At 53.8% G+C, this 20,666-nt stretch overlaps 1 protein-coding gene and 1 long non-coding RNA gene across 4 annotated transcripts in view; both read left to right on the top strand.

Annotated features, from left to right (window-relative positions):
• LOC112424568 (uncharacterized) overlaps nt 1-7,939 on the top strand; it is a 29,314-nt gene extending 21,375 nt beyond the window's left edge. For both annotated transcript variants that reach the window (XR_011610449.1, XR_011610447.1), the window contains exon 5: nt 7,193-7,939. This is a non-coding gene — a long non-coding RNA (uncharacterized lncRNA). The remainder of the gene's footprint in view (nt 1-7,192) is intronic.
• Nucleotides 7,940-13,879: 5,940 nt separating this feature from the next.
• Nucleotides 13,880-20,666, top strand: part of LOC105469707 (LDL receptor related protein 5) — a 142,727-nt gene continuing 135,940 nt past the window's right edge. The window contains exon 1 of one of the 2 annotated variants that reach the window (XM_011721116.3): nt 13,880-14,087. In XM_011721116.3, the coding sequence (XP_011719418.2) occupies nt 14,006-14,087 (82 nt within the window). In that variant the 5' untranslated portion in view covers nt 13,880-14,005. The remainder of the gene's footprint in view (nt 14,088-20,666) is intronic. The other variant, XM_071074143.1, reaches the window with a different exon arrangement.

Genomic DNA, 20,666 nt, shown 5'->3' with positions numbered 1-20,666 from the left:
TTTGCCCAGGCTGGAGTGCAATGACACGATCTTAGCTCACTGCAACCTCTGCCTCCTGGGTTCAAGTGATTCTCCTGCCTTAGCCTCCCTAGTAGCTGGGATTACAGATGTGCAGCACCATGCCCAGCTAATTTTTTTGTATTTTTAGTAGAGACAGGGTTACACCATGTTGGCCAGGCTGGTCTCAAACTCCTGGCCTCAAGTGATCCGCCTACCTTGGCCTCCCAAAATGTTGGGATTACAGACGTGAGCCGTCCCTGCCGGAGCCACTGCACTCAGCCTCATAATTTTATTATCTAGGTTCAAAATTTGTTAAGGTTTTGCTTCCTTTGCCAGAAATGTAAATATTGAAGGTACATTGGGCTGAGTGCAGTGGCTCAGGCGTGTAGTCCCAGCTACTTTGGGAGGCTGAGGCAGGAGGACTGCTTGAGCCCAGGAGGTCGAGGCTGCAATGAGCTGTGATTGTGCCACTGCACTCCAGCCTGGGCAACACAGCAAGCCCCTGTCTCTAAAAAATAAAAAATGAATAAAAATAAACATGAAGTTGCCAACAGCGTGATGCTTTCCATGAGCGTTCAGAAGAGATCTCCTAAGAACATTCTCCTACAGAAACAGAATCATTTGTCACACCTGCAAAATACTAACAATTCTTAATAGCATCAGAGCTATTTTTTAAGCAGGACATGATTAATCAGCCTATATCTTTTATCTCTTTTTGCCTGGAAAAATCCCTCTACTTTTTTGTAAATGGCATTGATGTGCTGAGGCATGGTTTAAGACTTGTGAGTGGGGCCAGGCACAGTGGCTCACGCCTGTAATCCCAGCACTTTGGGAGGACAAGGCAGGCAGATCACTTGAGGTCAGGAGTTCAAGACCAGCCTGGCCAACATGGTGAAATCTCATCTCTACTAGAAATATTAAAAAAAAAAAAAATTCAGCTGGGCGTGGTGGTGCCACCTGCAGTCCCAGCTACTCGGGAGGCGAGGCAGGAGGATCACTTGAACCCAGAAGGCAGAGGTTGCAGTGAGCTAAGATGGTGCCACTGGACTCCAGCCCTGGTGACAGAGCAAGACTCCATCTCAAAAAAAAAAAAAAAAAAAAAAGACTTGTAAGTGGCAAAAATGGCAAGCCTGGTCCCGGGGCCTGCTCTGTGCTCCTGTCCTGGGTTCCTCCTGTGCTTGCGGGGTGGGGGCCTGTGGAAGGAAACCTGGCTCCACCAGCCCCAGAGTGACCAACTTGCTCCTGTTTGCTCCAGACTTTCACAGTTTTATTCCTGAAAATGCCCCCTCGGTTCTAGGTAAACCAGGATGGTCAGTTGCCCTAGTTAGCCCACCATCCACCTTGAGAATCTAACAGAGGAGTGGGTGACGTGAGAAAGAGAGAAAGGCTTGGGGACTTGTCTCTCCCTTGTTCATCTCAGGCCTGGCAAGAAAGGACATGTGTCCCCTGGATATGGGGGGTTTGGGGGCATGACATACATGTCTGGTGTTTGCTCTGATCAAAGGCAAGGCTGTGGCTGTAGCTGCCTGGTGGGCCAAGGCGCTGGACAGGTGACCTGGCTGGAGCAAGCTGCCCTTCCCTGATGATTAGGCAAAAGTGTGTTCCCGGGGACCAGATGCTTCTGAGCAATGTCCAAGGTGCCCACAAGAGCCTGTGAGGGATGACTCAGCACTGGGAATCCATAAACTCACAAGGCCCCAGAGCCAGGTCATGGGGTGCTGGGCCTCCTGGGGTGGCCTTTCCTGTTCCCTCTGTTCCTCCTTGAGGAGCGGAGGCAGCTGAGGTGGGAGGAGCGTGTGCAGAAGGAGAGAAGGAGCTGGCCTGGCCTCCCTCCATGGTGGCTTCCCTGCTGCAACTTCCCAAAGCGTCAGCTTTAAATAAACTTAAATTATTGATTGATTGATTGATTGAGATAGGATCTTGCTCTGTTGCCCAAGCTGGACTGCAGTGATGTGATCGCAGCTCACTGCAGCCTCAACCTCCTGGGCTCGAATGATCCTCTTGCCTCGGCCTCCCGATTAGCTGGAACCACAAGCTTGCACCACCAGGCCTGGCTAACTTTTGTATTTTTTGCAGAGACAGGGTCTTGCCATGTTGGTCTTGAACTCCTAGACTGGCCTTGAACTCCTGTGTTCAAGCAGTCCTCCCACTTCAGCCTCCCGAGTAGCCGGGACTACAGGTGCGCGTCACCACACTGGACTAACTTTCGTAGTTTTTGTAGAGACAAGGTCTTGCTGTGTTGACAAGGCTAGCCTCAAACTCGTGGGCTCAAGCGATCTTCCTGCCTTGGCCTCCCAAAGTGCTGGGATTACAGGTGTGGACCACCGCACCTGGTTGAGAATTTTGATCATTAAACTGGAACTAGAGCTGCAGCTCCTGGACTGAGTCCACTCTTGGGACTAGAAGGGACCCAAGGGCTCCATTGCACCTAAGAGTGACTGGAGAGGGAGGGTAGCTGCCCAGCTTTTCATCCAGGTGCAGGGAAAGGTGCTTCCTGCCCCAGCCCTAAGGGGTCCTGCGTGTCCCTGAGCTCATGTCACGGTGCCTGGCCCTCAGTAAATGCCAGATACAGGTCTCCTTCAAGTCGTGAACAACTAGTCCATGCTCGGTCCAGGGGGCAAGTTTCCAGGTTTGTCCCACTGGTCTCAGTAGCCACAGGCCGCAGGCTGGTCCCCACACTCCACCCACCTTCTCCGCCCACTTCTGGGCACCATTCTCTCCCACTTCTCCTCACCGACCTCTGAACTTCGAGGTCTCCAAGCCTGAGCCCTTGAACCTCTTTCTTCAGTTGCTTCTCTGGGATCATGGCCTTAAATACTGAAGATTCCACATTGCCATGGCCAGGCCAGACCTTTCCCTGGACTGTAGACCCGGCTTACTCCAGTCCTTTTTGAGGAGTCTTAACAGAATCTCCATGGGATGAGTTCAGGCTAAGGAGCCACATCCCACCCCCTTCCGTGCCCTAGACTGTTCCTCCTGGGGCCTCTCCCCTTCCGTTCCCTCACCGCGTGTAACCCCAGTGAGCAGCAGCCCCACCTTCCGGAGGCTCAGGCCAAATGCGCTGACGTCATCCTGGACTCCCCCTTCTCTCAGCCTGGACATTGCTCTCCACACCCATTCTGCCCTCACAGAGACCCAGAATCCAGTCACTTCTCACTGTCTCTGCTGCTGCCATCCTGGTCACCATCATTTTGAACTTGGCCATTGCAGTGGCTTCTCCACTGGCCTCCTAGGTTTCTTTCTCGCCCCTTCCATCTACAGTATTTCCCACACCACAGCAGAGAGATACTGAAAACAGAAATCAGCTGGTGCAGTGGCTCACCCTGTAATCCCAGCACTTTGGGAGGCCAGGGCGGGTGATCACTTGAGGCCGGGAGTTCCAGACCAGCCTGGCCAACATGGCGAAACCCCGTCTCTACTAAAAATACAAAGGTGGGCGTGGTGGCAGGTGCCTGTAATCCCAGCTGCTCGGGAGGCTGAGGCATAAGAATCACTTGAGCCGGGCGCGGTGGCTCACGCCTGTAATCCCAGCACTTTGGGAGGCCGAGGCGGGCGGATCACAAGGTCAGGAGATCGAGACCACGGTGAAACCCCGTCTCTACTAAAAATACAAAAAACTAGCCGGGCGCGGTTGTGGGCACCTGTAGTCCCAGCTACTCGGGAGGCTGAGGCAGGAGAATGGCGTGAACCCGGGAGGTGGAGCTTGCAGTGAGCCGAGATCGCGCCACTGCACTCCAGCCTGGGCGAAAGAGCGAGACTCCGTCTCAAAAAAAAAAAAAAAAAAAAAAAAGAATCACTTGAACCTGGGAGGCAGAAGTTGCAGTGAGTTGAGATAGCACTGCACTCCAGCCTGAACAACACAGACCCTGTCTCAAAAATAAAATAAAATAAAATAAAATAAAATAAAATAAAATAAAATAAAATAAAATAAAAATAAAATAAAAATAAAATAAAATAAAATATAAAATAACACGCTCCCCTGTTCCTGGCTCTCTGAGGGTTCCCCATCTCACTCCAAGGAGAGCTGGCTTTGCTGCTCTCTGATGGTGGCTCTCTGCACTCCAGCCCCTCCAGCCCTCGCTGCACCTCAGGCCCTTTGTACTGGCCTCCCCCAGGGCTGCAAGGCTTGTTCCCTCCCTTCCTTCAGTCCCTCCCTCTCCTTCCTAGTGCAGCCTTCCTCATCCTCAACCCTCCCACCCTGCTTTGTCTTCTAAGGCTGGCATCACCCTCTCCCCTCTGGAGCATGGGTGGGTAAACATTTCTGTAAAGGGTCAGATAGGAAATATTTTCAGCTTCACAGGCCACACAGTCTCCACTACAGCTACTAAATTTGTCATCATAGTGTAAAAAACAGTCAGAAATGTGGCCAGGCACGGTGGCTCATGCCTGTAATCCCAGCACTTTGGGAGGCCGAGGTGAGTGGATCACAAGGTGAGGAGTTCAAGACCAGCCTGACCAAGATAGTGAAACCCTGCCTCCACTAAAAATACAAAACAATTAGCCAGGCGTGGTGGCAGGCGCCTGTAATCCCAGCTACTCAGGAGGCTGAGGCAGAGAATTGCTTGAACCCGGAAGGCGGAGGTTGCAGTGAGCTGTGATCATGCCACTCTACTCCAGCCTGGGCGACAGAGCAAGACTCCATCCCAAAAACAACAACAACAACAACAAAAAACAAAACAGTCAGAAATGCTACCGTGGGTGATATAGTCTGGATATATTTCCCCCCAAATCTTATGTTGAAATGTAATCACCTACGTTGGAGGTGGGGCCTGGTGGGAGGTGTTTGGGTCATGAGGGAAGATCCCTTGTGGCTTGGTCCTGTCCCCAGGATAGTGAGTTTTCACAAGATCTGGTTGTTTCGCCCCAAGGCCTCCTCAGAAGCTGAGCAGATGCTGGTGCCATGCTTGTATAGCCTGTGGAAATATGAGCCAAATAAACCTCTTTTCTTTAGAAATTACCCAGTCTCAGCCGGGCACGGTGGCTCATGCCTGTAATTCCAGCACTTTGGGAGGCCCAGGTGGGCAGATCACGAGGTCAGGAGATCGAGACCATCCTGGCTAACACGGTGAAACCCAGTCTGTACTAAAAATACAAAAAATTAGCCGGGCGTGGTGGCAGGCACCTGTAGTCCAGCTACTCAGGAGGCTGAGGCAGGAGAATGGTGTGAACCCGGGAGGTGGAGCTTGCAGTGAGCAGAGATTGCACCACTGCACCCCAGCCTGGGTGACAGAGCAAGACTCTGTCTCAAAAAAAAAAAAAAAAAAAAGAAATTACCCAGTCTCAGGTATTCCTTTATAGCCACATAAGAATGGCCTAACACATAAAATTGGTACCAGGAGTGGGGCATTGCTATTCAGATACCTGAGAATGTGGGAGCGACTTGGTACTGGGGAACAGCCAGAGGTTGGAAGAGTTTGGAGGGCTCAGAAGAAGGCAAGAAGACGAGGGGAAGTTGGAAACCTCTTAGAGACTGGTTAAATGATTGTGACCAAAATGCTGATAGTGATGTGAACAAGTGAAGGCCAGGGTGATGAGTCTTAGATTGAAAAGAGGAACTTATTGGGAACTGGAGCAAAGGTCACTTTCGTTATGCCTTAGCAAATAATTTGGCTGTATTATTTTCATGCCCTAGGGATCTGTTGAAGTTTGAACATAGGAGGGATGACCCAGGACATCTGGGGGAAGACATTTCTTCCCTTCCTTCCCTCCCCTCTCCTCCCCTCCCCTCCCCTCCCCTCCCTCCCTCCCTCCCTTCCTTTCTCCTCTCCCTTCCCTTCCCTCCCCTCCCCTCCCCTTCCCTTTCCCTGAGTCTCGCTCTGTCGCCAGGCTGGAGTGCAGTGGCATGATCTGGGCTCACTGCAACCTCTGCCTCCCAGGTTCAAGCGATTCTTCTGCCTCAGCCTCCCAAGTAGCTGGGACTACAGGTGTGCGCCACCACACCAAGCTAATTTTTTTGTATTTTTAGTAGACATGGGGTGTCACCATGTTGACTAGGATGGTCTTGATCTCCTGACCTCATGATCCACCCACCTCAGCCTCCCAAAGTGCTGGGATTACAGGCGTGAGCCACCAAATATGGCCAGAAATTTCTAAGCAGCAAAGCATTCAAGATGTGGCCTGGCTGCTTTGAACTCCCTATGCTCAAATGCAGGATCAAATAAATGAATTAAAGTTAGAAGTTATATTTAAACATAAAGCAGAACATAAAAGTTTGAAAAATTTGCAGCCTGGCCATGTGACAAAGAAAGAAAAAGCTTTTTCAGGAGAGGAGCTCAAGCAGGCGGTGGAGTAACCACTTGCTAGAGGATTTGCATAACTAAAAGGGAACCAAGTGCTAATAATTGAGACAATAGGAAATACTCCTCAAAGGCAAAAAGGCCTCAAAGGCATTTCATAGATCTTCCACAACCCTCCCATCACAGGCCCAGAGAACGAGGAGGAAAGAGTGGTTTCATCGTCCAGGCCCAAGGCCCTGCTGCTCTGCACAGCCTCAGGACACTCCTCCCTGCCTGCATCTAGACTGTTCCAGCTCCAGCCTTGGCTCAAAGGGCCCTAGTCACAGCTCAGGCTGCTGCTTCAGAGGGTTCAAGCCATACACCTTGGCAGCTACCATGTGGTATTAAGCCTGTAGGTGTGCAGAGTGCAAGAGTGAAGGAGGCTTGACAGCATCCACCTAGGTTTCAGAGGATGTATGAGAAAGCCTGGGAGCCCAGGAAGAAGGCTGCTGCAGGGGCAGAACCCTCACATTGGAGAGGAAATGTGGCGTTGGAGGCCCCACACAGAGTCCCCACTGGGGCAATGCCTAGTGGAGCTACGGGAAGGGCGCTGCCACCATCCAGAATGGTAGATCACCAGCAGCTTGCACCCTGCACCTGAAAAAGCTGCAGGCCCTCGTCTCCAATCTGTAAGAGCAGCCATGGGGACTGAATCCTGCAAAGCCACAGGAACAGAGCTGCCCATGGCCTTGAGAGCCCGCCCCTTGCACCAGTGTGCCCTGGCTGTGGGACATGGAGTTTAAGGAGATTATTTGGGAGCTTCAAGATTGAATGATTGCTCTGCTGGGTTTTGAACTTGCTTGGGGCCTATAGCCCCTTTCTTTTGACTGTTTTCTCTGTTTTGGAACAGGAATGTTTACCTAATGCCTATGCCCCATTGTATCTCAGGAGTAAATAACTTGTTTTCATTTTTACAGGCTCATAGGTGAAAGGAACTCATCTTCAGATGAGACGTTGGACTTGGACTTTGGATTGGGACTTTCGAGTTAATGCTGCAATGAGTTAAGACTTTGGGGGGCTACTGGGAAGGCATGACTATATTTTGCAATGTGAGAAGAACATGAGGTCTAGGGGGCCAGGGGTGGAATTCCCAAACCTCATGTTGAACTGTAATTCCCAATGTTGGTGGTGAGGTCTGGTGGGAGGTTTGGGTCATAGGGGCAGATCGCTGTGGCTTGGTGCTGTCCTTGCACTAGTGAGTTCTCATGAGATCTGCTCATTTAAAAGTGTGCGCACCTCCCTGCTCTCTCTCTCTCTCTCTCTCTCTCGCTCCTGCTTTTGCTGTGTGATGCACCTGCTCTGGCTTTGCCTTCCATAATGAGTAAAAGCTCCCTGAAGCCTTCCCAGAAACCAAGCAGATGCTGGCATCATGCTTGTACAGCCTGCAGAACCATGAGCCAGTTACCCGCTTTCTTTATAAAAACTACCCAGTCTCAGGTATTTGTTTATTTATTTATCTTGAGACACGGTTTCTCTCTTGTCTCCCAGGCTGGAGTGCAGTGGCACAATCTCGGCTCACTACAACCTCCTCCTCCTGGGCTCAGGTGATTCTCCTGCCTCAGCCTCCTGAGTAGCTGGGACTACAGGCACATGCCACCACACCCGCTAATTTTTGTATTTTTAGTAGAGATGGGGGTTTCACTATGTTGGCCAGGCTGGTCTCGAACTCACAACCTCAGGTGATCCACCCACCTTGGCCTCTCCAAGTGCTGGGATTACAGGCTTGAGCCACCGCACCTGACCTCTGCTTTTCTTTTCTAAGGACCATTTGTCCTTGGCAGGGTCCACCTGGATAATCCACGATGAGCTCCTTATGTCAAGATCTTTAACTTAATGACACCTGGGAAGACCCTTTTCCTAACTTGGTTAACATTCACAGGTCCCAGGGATTAGGATGTGGATACATCTTTTTGAAGGCTACTGTTCAATCCACTGTAGGTGTCTTTAAAGCACTTAAAAATGAGAATGAAACCTGAATGTCAACTCCTTCATCTGCAGTGAAAAAATAAGACTGCTCAGTGGACCAGACTACTTGGCAGTTTTACTTTTCACTGCAGATTATTTTTCACTACACACGTGGGCCTGCCCAGGGAATTCTCTCCCAGGAGGCAAGTTACGTGACAAGCCAAATGATCAGGAGGGTCAAACAAACGGCTGCAGAAACAGGGATGGATGATGACTGTCAGAAGGAGGAAAGTGGAGGGTGACAGCAGAGGTAAGGCCTGGCTCCTTCGTCCTCACTCCCTCTCTTGAATCCATGTTAATCACAATTTACATGAATGCAGTGCTTTACGAGTAAGGTATATGGAGAAACCCTGTCTCTACTAAAAATAAAAAATTAGCCGGGCGTGGTAACACGTGCCTGTAATCCCAGCTACTTGGGAGGCTGAGGCAGGAGAATTGCTTGAACCTGGGAGGCGGATGTTGCAGTGAGCCAAGATCTCATCATTGCACTCCAGCCTGGGCAACGAGAACAAAACTCCATCTCAAAAAAAAAAAAAGGTAAGTTATAATGGCTCATGCTTATAATCCCAACACTTTGGGAGGCCAGGCCAGGAGGATGGCTTGATCCTAGGAGTTCGAGACCAGCCTGGGCAACACAGTGATACCGCAGCTGCCCCCCTCATCTCTATAAAAAATTAAAAAAAAATTTTTTTAAGTGCTAGAATTATAGGCTTTTTTTAAAGTGGTAGGATTTTAGGCCGGGGGGTGGCTCACACCTATAATCCTAGCACTTTGGGAGGCGAGGAAGGTAGACTGCTTAAGTCCAGGAGTTCACGACCAACCTGGGCAACATAGTAAAACCCCATCTCTACAAAAATATTAGCCGGGTGTACTGGCACACGCCTGTAGTCCCAGCTACTTGGGAGACTGAAGCGTGAGGATCACCTAAGTCCAGGGAGGTTGAGGCTGCAGTGAGCCAAGAGTGTACCACTGCACTCCAGCCTGGGTGACAGAGTGAAACCTTGTCTCAAAAGAAAAAATTATTCAGGTGTGGTGGTGCATGCCTGTAGTTCCAGCTACTTGGGAAGCTGTTGGTAGGATGATCACTAGAGCCTGGGAGGTTAAGGCTGTAGTGAGCTGTGATCACTGCACTGCACTTCAGCCTGGGTGAGACAGCTAGACATTGTCTGAAAATAAATGAAAAATAAAAGTAAGGTATAAAGAGTATTTTTCGAAGTCTTATTGGAGGTTCACATCAGCACTGAGAGATAAGAAATAAAGGCCGGGCGCGGTGGCTCAAGCCTGTAATCCCAGCACTTTGGGAGGCCGAGACGGGCGGATCACGAGGTCAGGAGATCGAGACCATCCTGGCTAACACAATGAAACCCCGTCTCCACTAAAAATACAAAAAAATTAGCCGGGCGTGGTGGCGGCGCCTGTAGTCCCAGCTACTCGGGAGGCTGAGGCAGGAGAATGGCGGGAACCCGGGAGGCGGAGCTTGCAGTGAGCCGAGATCGCACCACTGCACTCCAGCCTGGGCGACAGAGCGAGACTCCGCCTCAAAAAAAAAAAAAAAAAAAAAAAAAAAAAAAGAAATAAAGCAGATACCATGATTCTCACATTTCGAATGCAGAAACTGAGGCCCAGACAGGTGAATCCAACCTCTGTCCTTCACACCCGAGCTGGCTCACAGAAACCATGGCCTGTTACCAACCAAGCCATCCAGAGCCCAGCACCGTGGGCCGATGGCAGCCTTCCCTCGTCTGCTCCTGGGGCAGGTTGCTGGGAGGCATTGCCTGTTTTGGGGAGAGGCCTGCAGGGACCTGAGGAATGAACCTGGCAGTGGGCACTCCCACTGGGGCCTCCTCCGGCGCTGCCCTCAGGAAGATTCTGTGGCTCTGAAAGCCCCAGGGGCACCTCTGACCACAGCAGGCAGTCCTGCAGGTTCAGGGGGGGCTCTTGTGCCCAGTGTAACTTCACAGAGCCAGCATGTTCCAGCCTGGGAGGGAAACCAAAAGGCACTTTGCCCAAGCGTCATAGGGCTGAAACAGCATCCTCTGATGGGCCCCTGTCCCCGGAAGCAACGAGACTGGACAGGTGCTGAGCCCCTGTTACTTCATTGGGATGGACTTGGATCTGAGGAATGAACTGAGAGTGAACATTTCCAAATTGGAGGCCTAAGAAAAGTTTGGTGGCCTGATGAGCTGTGACAGGCAACTGTCTGAGAAGTGGAGGCTCAGCACATCCTCCGGTTACTTATTACGTCACTGAAGGGTCTAAAAATGACTGTCCTTGGGGTGTTGGAATCCTGCAGAATAAAATAGTGATGACTTTTTTTTTTTGAGATGGAGTCTCGGTCTGTCGCCCAGGCTGGAGTGCAGTGGCGCAATCTTGGCTCACTGCAAGCTCTGCCTCCCGGGTTCACACCATTCTCCTGCCTCAACCTCCCGAGTAGCTGGGATTACAGGCACCCAACACCACGCCCGGCTAATTTTTTTGTATTTTTAGGAGAGACAGGGTTTCACCATGTTGCCCAGGCTGCTCTTGAACTCCTGACCTTGTGATCCGCCCTCCTTGGTCCCCAAAGTGCTGGGATTATAAGCGTGAGCCACTGCGCCCGGCCCACAGTCCCATTCCTCTCTGGGAGTCTTTGGTGGCCCCTTCATCGTGCTTTTTTTTTTTTTTTTTAATATTCTTGGTACATTTTCTATGTAATCATTTCAATAACTGACTGTCCAGTAGAGTCTTTAGTTTTTCTGTATCCCTTCCCAAATTTAGAAACCTGACTGGAACTTTGGGCCAGTTGTAATGTGTCCTCTATGACAGGCCATCCTGGGCCCCTTTCCCTTCGTTCCTGAGCAGACCCCATCCACTTGGGTCCAAGAGGCCCTCTCTCCTGGCTGCTACCATTGTACCCACCTGCTGGCCAGGCCCCCACAGGGGCCTCTTTCCTCCTGACAGTCTCATCCCCACTCAGCAGCCAGAGTGCCTTCTTTATCAATGTAGATCGGATCCTTTCACTGCATTTGTTCATCCAACACACATTTACTGAGCACCTACTGTGTGCTAGGCCCTGGTACAGGCACAGGAAACACATAGGGAGTAAAGCTACACCCTGCTCTCCTGGAGCTTCCGTGTTAGTGGAGGGAAGAAAGATACGTAAACGTGTAATGAGTCAGGTGATGATGAGTGCAAAGGAGAAAAGTAAAGCAGAGAAATGGACTAGAAAGTGCTGGCAAGAGTGGGTGGTGGGGTGGGGGTGTGGTTTGCAATTTTCAACAGGGGTCGTCAGGCCTGGCTGAGGAGGTGAAGAGGTAAGAAAATGAGCCATGTGGCTAAGTGGGGCGAAAGAGTTGGAGCAGAAAAGGTGGGAGGATCACCAGGCATGATGGCCCCTGTCTGCAGTCCTAACTGCTAGAGCCGGGCACAGCGGCTCAGCACTTTGGGAGGCCGAGGCAGGTGGATCATCCGAGGTCAGGAGTTCAAGACCAGCCAGACCAACATGGTGAAACCCCATCTCTACTAAAAATACAAAAATAATCTGGGCACGGTGGCACATGCCTGTAATCCCAGCTACGTGGGAGGCTGAGGCAGGAGAATTGCTTGAGCCTGGGAGGCAGAGGTTGCAGTGAGCCGAGATTGCCCCACTGCACTCCATCCTGGGCAACAGAGTGAGATCCCATCTAAAAACCAAACGAAATGAAACAGCAAAAGCTAACTACTCCAGAGGCTGAGGCAGGAGGATCGCTTGAACCCAGGAGTTTGAGGTTGCAGTGAGTTACGATCACACCACTGCACTTCAGCCTGGGTGACAGAGCGAGACCCTGTCTCAAAAAGAAAAAAAAAAGAGTCGCAGCAGAGAACAGCAAGCGTAAAGGCCCTGAGGCAGGAGTGCGCCTGGTGTGTTTGAGAACCCACAGAGACGCCACTGTGGCTGGAGCAGGGTGAGATGTGGGAAGGGAGAGTGGCCAAGGAAGCTGAGAGGTCAAGGAAGAAGTGTGGTCAGAGCAGGTCCTGCAGGTGCCCGAGGCCTTTGCTTCTATCCTGATGGCAGCCCTCATGAGCCCTGGAGCTTCCCTGGCTGCAGTGAGGTCAGGCAGAAGGGGGTGGAGGCTGCAAGTGGGGATGCATTGACGGGTGACAGGTGGCAGCAGTAGAAGTGTGAGAAGAGCTGGGAGCCTGGGTCTGTTTTGAAAATAGAGCCCCAGGCTGTGGTGGTAGAGCTGGACACCGGGTGCAAGAAGGGAAAATATTTTTGTTGCTTAAATCCTAGCCTGGCTTCCCATTGTTCGTAGGGTACATTCTCCATTCCTCTTCCCTGCCTGAGGTCTGACATGTGCCGGCCCCAGCTGGCATCTCCTGCACCTTCCAGCACCAGCTCCAGCTCATGGCCCGATGTGGTTCCTCCCCCGAATCCAGCGACCACGCTGCCCTCTGCCCCAGCGCCTCCTCCACTGATGTCTGCTCTTCCTGAACTGCCCTCCCGCCGGAGGGCTGCTCCTTAGTAGCAGCTCAAGTGTCCTTCCTTCCCTAAGCCAGAGTTTCCCCAGACACTGCCGCACAACACCCTTCATTTTTCATGGCATTCTTCATGGTCTGTCAATGGGGCTTTTGTTTTAACTTTCTGTCTTCTTGTTTTTGTGGGTCTCCCTTCCTAGAATATAAACCCCATGAGGGCAGAGGCGTTCAGCCTGATGCCAGCCTGGCAAAGTTGTCACAAATCTGGAGGAATGCACCCATTCACGGGCACCCAGTTCTGTGAGGTATTGCAAGCCCTCTCTGAACCTGCAAGGTGGCCATTGCTATCCCCACTTTACAAGGGAGGAACGAGTACCCGGGGAGGTTCTATTTAGATCCGCCAAGGGCACAGTCGTTCTAGAAAGTAGCAGACCGGGAGTTCGAACTTCGGCTTGCTGGTTCCAGAGCCCCTTCTGTGCCCCTTCCAGGCTGTGCCTGGGTGAGATTCTTCCTGGAGGGTTCAGGGGCTGAGCTGACACCGGTGGGCTCTTAAGAGGCCCTGGTCTGCTTGTTGAAGGACTCCAAGGTGGCGTCTGGGAGCCTGGCGGGACTTTCTCCCTGTCAGCCTAGAGGCATTTTTAGAGGAGTGTGTCTGTTCCGCAATCTTCGTGTCTCATAATTCATAACTAAGGTAGAGGGTACACATTTAGTTTAAAGTAAAACCTCAAACCCCCCTCCACTCCAGCCGGACAGCTTCATGTACTTCTCTCCCTTCCCTCCTCTGCCCTCCACAGGTGAGAGCAAGTGTCCGGGGCTGCCCCGTGGGGCCCCAGGCTACCCGCCCTGAAACTGCCTCGCTGTGTGCCCTTGGGCAACACCGCCCGTGCCTCAGTTTCCCCACTCATAAAGGCTCCACAGGTGACACACCTGGCTCCGGGCCCCGATCGGCCGCCGGGCCCCGCGGGACGGAAACCCCGCGCCCCAGTCCCGCGCCGAGCCTCCCGGAGACACCCCCAGGGAAGGGCGGGAAGCGCGGGGAGGGGCCGCGGGGACCTGGGCCGCTGGGGCCGCCTGGCTGCCGGCCGGCTCCGGGGGGCGCCCGCGGGAGGGCGCGGCCGGCGCGGGGGGCGCGGGCGGCGGCGGCGGCGGGGGGCGGAGACGCGGCGCGGCTTCCGCTCCCGCGCGCCCAGCTCCCTCCTCCCCGTCGTCCTGGTCCGTGGCGCCCGAGGGGGGGAGGCGGAGGCGCCGGGAGCCGCGCGAGGAGCCGCCGCCGCCGCGCCATGGAGCCGGAGTGAGCGCGGCGCGGGCCTGTCCGGCCGCCGGACAACATGGAGGCAGCGCCGCCCGGGCCGCCGTGGCCGCTGCTGTTGCTGCTGCTGGCGCTGTGCGGCTGCCCGGCCCCCGCCGCGGGTAGGTGGGCTCGGGCCGGCCGGGGGCCGCGGGCTGCTCGGACAATGGCCCCGGCGGCCCCGCGGCCAAGTGCGCCGGTGGCGCCGCCGCCTCGGAAGCGACTTGGCGTGTTGGGGGCGAGTTGGGGCGCGTTCCTGGGACCCCCCTGCCGTCTCCGGCGTCCCCGCCGCGCGCGGGCCCTTTGTCTCCCCGCCCGGGCCCTCCCCGGGGACGCCGCGTCCCGGGACAGCCAGGAGAGCGTGCGGGCGGCGCCCGCTCCGCCAGGTGCGGCGCGGGCGGGTCCTCACCTGCCCGCGCCCGCGGTTAGCCGGGAGCCAAGCCCGTGCTGGGCCCGTGTGGCCCGGGCCGGGCACCGAGCGGGGAATTGGGGCACGGAGGCGGGCCTGGCCCAGGGAGCCGGTTCGCTAGCCTGTTTCCAGCGGCCGCGCGGCCGGCCCGCGTGCTCCGAGGACGGGCTGAAGTTGCAGCGAGAAAGTTCTGAGCCCGGGCGCGGGGCGGCCTGGCCGGTGGCGCTGCGCCTGTGAGCCGCGTGGCTGTGGGTTTCCAAGCGGACTGACACCTGCCAGGTGCTCGGGCGACCCGAATGCCCCGTGTGGCCGCCGGGGCCCCAGATGTTGTCCCTCCCTGGGTCGGCTACACGGGGGTGACGTGGTCCCAGAGCGCGGGACAGTGGGGCAGGCGGGCTCGTGCCTCAGTTGTACACGCCCGTGGGGAGAGGTAGGGTCGGGGAACTTTCTCTCCAACTTTTGGTGTTTCCCAAGGGGTGGAGTTGAGGTCAGGAGGACTCAGGAAACTTAAGCAGTTGTGAAACGCTACACATGTTCTTTTAATTTGGAGATTGCCATGTGGTTTTTCAAGCAAGCCTCTTGCTACCTAAATCATTCTCTTCGGATGTGCGTGTTTTGTTTTTCTGGAGTATGACCGGCCAAGTGGCACGGCCGGCCCCAAGTGCCTGTGCACGCCCGGGCTCCTGTTTTGTTTGTGGCAGTTTAGCGGGGAGGACCTCGGGCCCCTTTGTCTGGGCCTCCTTAAGGCAAACAGCTGTCTCCCTGAATATTTCCAGTGTGGATGGTGCAGGGGGGTAGCCCTGTAGTCAGATCCCCCGGGCTGCAGCCTCTGCCTGGAGGTGTAGGGGGCAGCGGGGAACAGGAGGAGCCTGGCATTTGTTTCACGTCCTGCTGCCTCTGACCCAAGCCTAGAGATTCTATGGACAGTTTCACCCCAAATCTGCCTCTTTCCGGAGCGTGTTTACATTTTGGGGCCTTGTCTGGAGCTAGCAAAACAAGGTGAAGACAAAACAGCGACAATATCTGGGGAGTACAGGCCAGCGCCGCTGCTTTTTCCGGAAATGCCTGGGTCAAGGAGGCAAAAGGGTTTTTGGGGAAGCCGTGTGTTTTAAAGAGGGGGTTTCTAAGAGGACCACGTTGCCTTTCACCTCATTGCAGTTTTGGGTTTTGTGCACATTTTGGGGTGATGTTGCTGGAGTCAAATGCCTGTCGTCCATGTGGTTCGAGCCCCTAAGGAGAAAGAATTACAGCTGTGGAGTTCAGTTGTGTGTGAGGCAAAAATAGAGTTGATTATTTTAACATTAGGCAGCAAGGCCTGGGAGCCCCGGCGAATGTGGTGATCCAGTCCTAAAATGGAAGGAAAGGGAGGAATCTTTCTGCAGAACGGTTTCGATGTTACGTCCCTGGTTTTCTGTGTGAGATGCATGCCTCGGTCCCCAGCAAAGCCAGTAAGTTGGCAGCTAATTATTTTTCCTGATTGCTTCCTGTTGCAATTGGAAGCTGTGAACCCACGGAAATGGCTTTGTTCTAGTGGTCCCAGTGCTGAGAATTTCCCCAGCTCCCAAGCCCTAGGCCTCTCTCCTCGGGGCCCAAGTGCTTGTTCCAAGGCCGGCCTGTCCAGGCACCGTCTCTCCCCCTGGAGGTTCCTCCTGTAGATGCCCAAGGCCAAGGCCGGGCCCTCTGGGAGACCCAGCAGGGCTGAGTGGGGTTAACCAAGTGCTGTGTGGAGCACCCTGAGAGAGTCCCCTCCAAAGCAGGGCCCTGTGTGTTTAACTCCCCTCTTCAGTTCCAAGAAATTCCCCGTGAACCCGATCCAGCATTTGTTAGGCACTTTTCTGGGGAGATCCACCTCGCGCTTCCTGTCGTTTTTGGAACCCGTTTAATTTCAGCCCTGCTGTGTCACTGCTCAGGCATTTAGTAGAACTCACACACAGGGGTGGGGGGTGCAGGCAGGCGAGGCCTCTGAGGTGCTTTCTGCCTTGCAGTGATGGGTTGCAGGACAGAGGGGGTTTTGGGGTCAGACCCACCTGGGTTCACATGCTCAGTAGCTGTTTGACTTCGGGCACCATACCTAGTTTCTGTCGTCTCGCTCCGCTCCTCTCCCAGCCTGTGGAGAGCCCTGAGTGCCCTGTGTGAGACCTTTAGTCCCATCCCTGGCCCAGGTGGGGGACTGGCAGCAGCAGAGCTGCAGTGAGCGCAGTTGTGTGTCAGAGTCCTTGATCTTTCTGGCCCCGGCCAGTCTAGAGGCTGTTATTACAATAGTCTGTGTGACCTTGGACGTCCAGTCCACTGACCAACTCACTCCCTGCTGCAGCCCTCGGGGGCAGGAGTAGTTAGCACTGTGGACAGAGCCCCTGCGCCCAGGGCCTGATTCCAGCCTGGGATCTGGCTGCAATCTGTGCTGGGAAGCTTGGGAAGCTGACGCTACCTTTGTGTGCCTCAGTTTTCTCACCTGTAAAATGGGGATAGAATCTTTCCTACCGTGAATTCAGTGAGTTAACGTGCACCTGGCCCGGTAAAATGCTGTTGCTGTTTGGCTTTGGTGTCTGCTACCATGTGAAGTGCTGGGGTTGAGTGCGATAGAATGGCAGATAAGGCCCCGCCCCTGCAGGCAGGGCTTCCTATGTAGAGGGGAGGACAGGGGAAGAAGCTATGCAGAGGTGGGCCCACGGGTGCTCCTTCACTCTCGGGGTGGCCTGTGAGAGGTCCTTAGAGGCCAGATCATGCTGTGGAGTCTGGTTGTGAGCCACAAGGCAGCGGAAGCTTCTGGAAGGCTTTAGGCAGGAATTGCAGGAAATGCAAGCTAAAGCCAGATCTTTCTTAGGTGAAAGGTGTTGAGTTGATTTTGTTTTAAATTGAGGGAAACTTACATAATATAAAATATTAAAGTATACAAGGCAGGCATTTAGTACATTCACAATGTTTACAACCGTCACTTCTATCAAGTTATAAGAGATTTTCATCACCCCAAAATAAAACTCATACCCGTTACACAGTGACTTCCCATTCCCTCACCAGTCTGCTTTCTGCCTCTATGGTTCTGCCTGTTCTGGGCATTTTGTATGAAGGTAATCTTATAATGCGTCTTTTGTCTTTCCTTGGTTACTGTAACGTTTTCAGGAGGCACCCAAGTAGTACCACCTATGGGTGTTTCAGCCTTTTTTTTTTTTTTGAAATGGAGTCTTGCTCTGTTGCCCAGGGTGAAGTGCGGTGGTGCAATCTCGGCTCATTGCAACTTCTGCCTCCAGGGTTTAAGCGATTCTCCTGCCTCATCGTCCTGAGTAGCTTGCATTACAGGTGCCCGCCACCACGCCCGGCTAATTTTTGTATTTTTAGTAGAGACGGGGGTTTCACCATGTTGACCGGGCTGGTCTTGAACTCCTGACCTCAAATGAGCTGCCAGCCTCGACCTCCCAAAGTGCTGGGATTACAGGTGTGAGCCACCGTGCCTGGCCTGTTTCAGCCCTTTTTATGGCTGAATAATATTCCACTGTGTGGAGGGACCACATTAAATTTGTCAGTTCATCCACTGATTGGATTGATCTTGCTTGGTTGCGTCTCCCAGCCAGCACGAGCAGGGCTCATGCATCCTGCATCCTGCTGGAGGTGGCCAGTGGGAGGATCTGGCCTGAGACTCCCCTGCCAAGGTTCAGGAATGAGCCAGGTGATGGGGACAAGTTGGGGAGTCGGTGCTGGCATCTCAGAGGAGGGGCCTGAGCCCTGAGAGGAGTGCTGGGCGGGCAGAGTGAGGGCCAAGTTCAGGTTACAGAAGCCATGAGACAGCCGGACATTTGTGGTTTGGGAGGCCTTGGAGACACTTAATGTGCTCTCCAAACGGGGAGTTCATTGGGGAGGCCCTGGCGGGAGCCGGGGCTGCATCCAGCTCCTCGGCTTGGTGGCTTCGTTCACTTATTTGTTCAGGAAGCAGCAGGGTATGGGCTCTGTGCCAGGCCGCCCTGGAGGGCTGTCCTGGGGGCAGCGAGGTCCAAGTGTGATGGGCGGAGGCAGCTGTGGCTTGCTACGAGCCAGCCCCAGGGGACCCACCGGCTGGCTCCGGCTGCTCTCTGCATTCTCTTCAGCTCTGGAGAGCCATGTGCCGGCCCTCAGCCTCAGTTTCCTCATCTGCAAAATTGGGATGATGGTGTCCATCTTGCCCGTGCTGGGGTGAGGGAGCTGGGGGCCAAAAGCTCCTGCCCTGGGGCATCCAGCTGTCCTTTGAAGAGTACCCTGAGGGTGTGACTGAGAGCCAGTCCCTAGCACCCTTGTCCAGATGGGGACCAGGAGGTGGGTGAAGATATTTGGGGTCTGAGCTCTGTGCTGGTTGCCCCCAAGGGGGCCCGGAGTCCTGAGTTAGGAGCAGAGCTGGATGCTGGTCCTATCCCTTCCTGCCCCACCTGGGTAAGTGGGGGCTGCCTTCCTGGATTGGGGGTTGGGGGATTCCCTGCGCCCCTAAGCCATGCAGAGGCATGTGCAGATGGGCTGCTCTTAGGCACATGGGTGGCGCTCCGTGGTCCCTGCCCATTCCCAAGCCCTGTGTGGTGGTCCCTGTGTTCCAGGTCCAGTCTCTGGTTTCCAGTTTGTCCTGGTTCGCCTGTCGCCTTGTAGGGGGCGGTTGACACTTTGCTGGCCTGGCTCGTGTTCCAGAGCCTGTGGCTACTGGGTGACTGTGCCTCTTGCTCTCAGAGTAGCAGGAGCCTTATTTTCTGACTGAGCCTGATGGGCCGGAGGTTCTGCCACAGGGACACTGTTCTGTGTCCCTCATGCTTGGGGTCTCCTGCTGTGGACCCCCGGGAGGTTGGCTTGGGGGTGCGGGGATTGTGCTTTCTGGGTATTTTCTTATTTGCTCTATTGGAGTGTATTTAATTTTTTATATATATATATGTGTGTGTGTGTGTGTGTGTGTGTGTGTGTGTGTGTGTGTGTGTGTATATAAAACATCTGCTTTTAGTTTGCCTTAATGTAATTTTTTTTTGAGATTTAAATTTTTTTTGTTTTTGTTTTTGTTTTTTTTTTTGAGTCTTGCTCTGTTGCCCAGGCTGGAGTGCAGGGATACAGTTACCGCCCACTGCTGTCTCTGCCTCCTGGGCTGAAGCGATCCTCTCATGTCAGCCCCCAAATAGTTGGGGCCACAGGTGTGCACCACCACGCCCAGCCAATTTTGTTAATTTTTTGCAGAGACAGGGTTTCACTATGTTGCCCAGGCTGGTCTTGCACTCCTGGGCTTAAGCGATCCACCCGCCTCAGCCTCCCAAAGTTCTGGGATTGCAGGTATGAGCCACTGCGCCCAGCCTCAATGTCATTGTTCTTGTGGTTAAACTGAGGCGAAGGTTCACTCAAGGAGGAAAGTGGTTTTTAGCCTTTCTGGGGGCTCAAGGTCCCCTTCAAGGATGTGATAACGGCTCCTCTCCTGAGAAGGTGCCTGGCGGGGGTGGCACAAGCTCCACTCCACCCCATTGCAAGAATCCAGGGCCCCGCAGGGCTCAGAGCCCTCTCTGTGCCTCCCTGTGGGGCCCTGGGGGGCACTCACCTTCTGAAGGCCTCGGTTTCCTTTTTCTGTAAAATGGAACCAGCTATTTCCAATCTCCATGGCCTCTTCCAGCACAGGGTTTCACATTTTTCTTCCTTCAGGATCCTGAGGCCTCTGGACCGCTAGGAATTGGGGGTGCCCCCAGAAGAGGTGCTGCTTCTGTGCCCTCCCTCACCCTGCAGTGCCCGGCTCCTTCTCTTTTTTTTTTTTTTTTTGAGACAGGAGTCTCACGCCCAGGCTAGAGTACAGTGGCACAATCTCGGCTCACTGCCACCTCTGCCTCCCTGGTTCAAGCGATTCTTGTGCCTCCGTAGCTGGGACTACAGGCATCCGTTACCACACCTAGCTAATTTTTGTATTTTTAGTAGAGACAGGATTTTGCCACGTTAGCCAGGCTGGTCTCGAACTCCTGACCTCAAGTGATCTGCCTGCCTCGGCCTTCCAAAGTGCTGGGATTACAGGCATGAGCCACTGTGCCCAGCCTGCCTGGGTAATTTTTAAAAATTTGTCGTTGAGATGGGCGTCTTGCTTTGCTGCCCAGGCTGGTCTTGAACTCCTGGGATCAAGCGATCCTCCCACCTCAGCCTCCCAAAGTGTTGGGATTACAGGCATGAGCCGCTGTGCCCAGCCTGTTTTATTATTACGATTTAATTTTATTTTTTCTTTTTCTTTTTTTTTTTTTTTTTGAGATGGAGTCTCGCTCTGTTGCGTAGGCTGGAGTGCAGTGGCCAGATCTCGGCTCACTGCAAGCTCCGCCTCCCGGGT

Source organism: Macaca nemestrina, chromosome 12 (assembly GCF_043159975.1).
Source record: "Macaca nemestrina isolate mMacNem1 chromosome 12, mMacNem.hap1, whole genome shotgun sequence".
Taxonomy (NCBI): Eukaryota; Metazoa; Chordata; class Mammalia; order Primates; family Cercopithecidae; genus Macaca; species Macaca nemestrina.
Note: the sequence above shows the minus strand (reverse complement) of the source record. Positions and strands in the feature narration are given on the sequence as shown.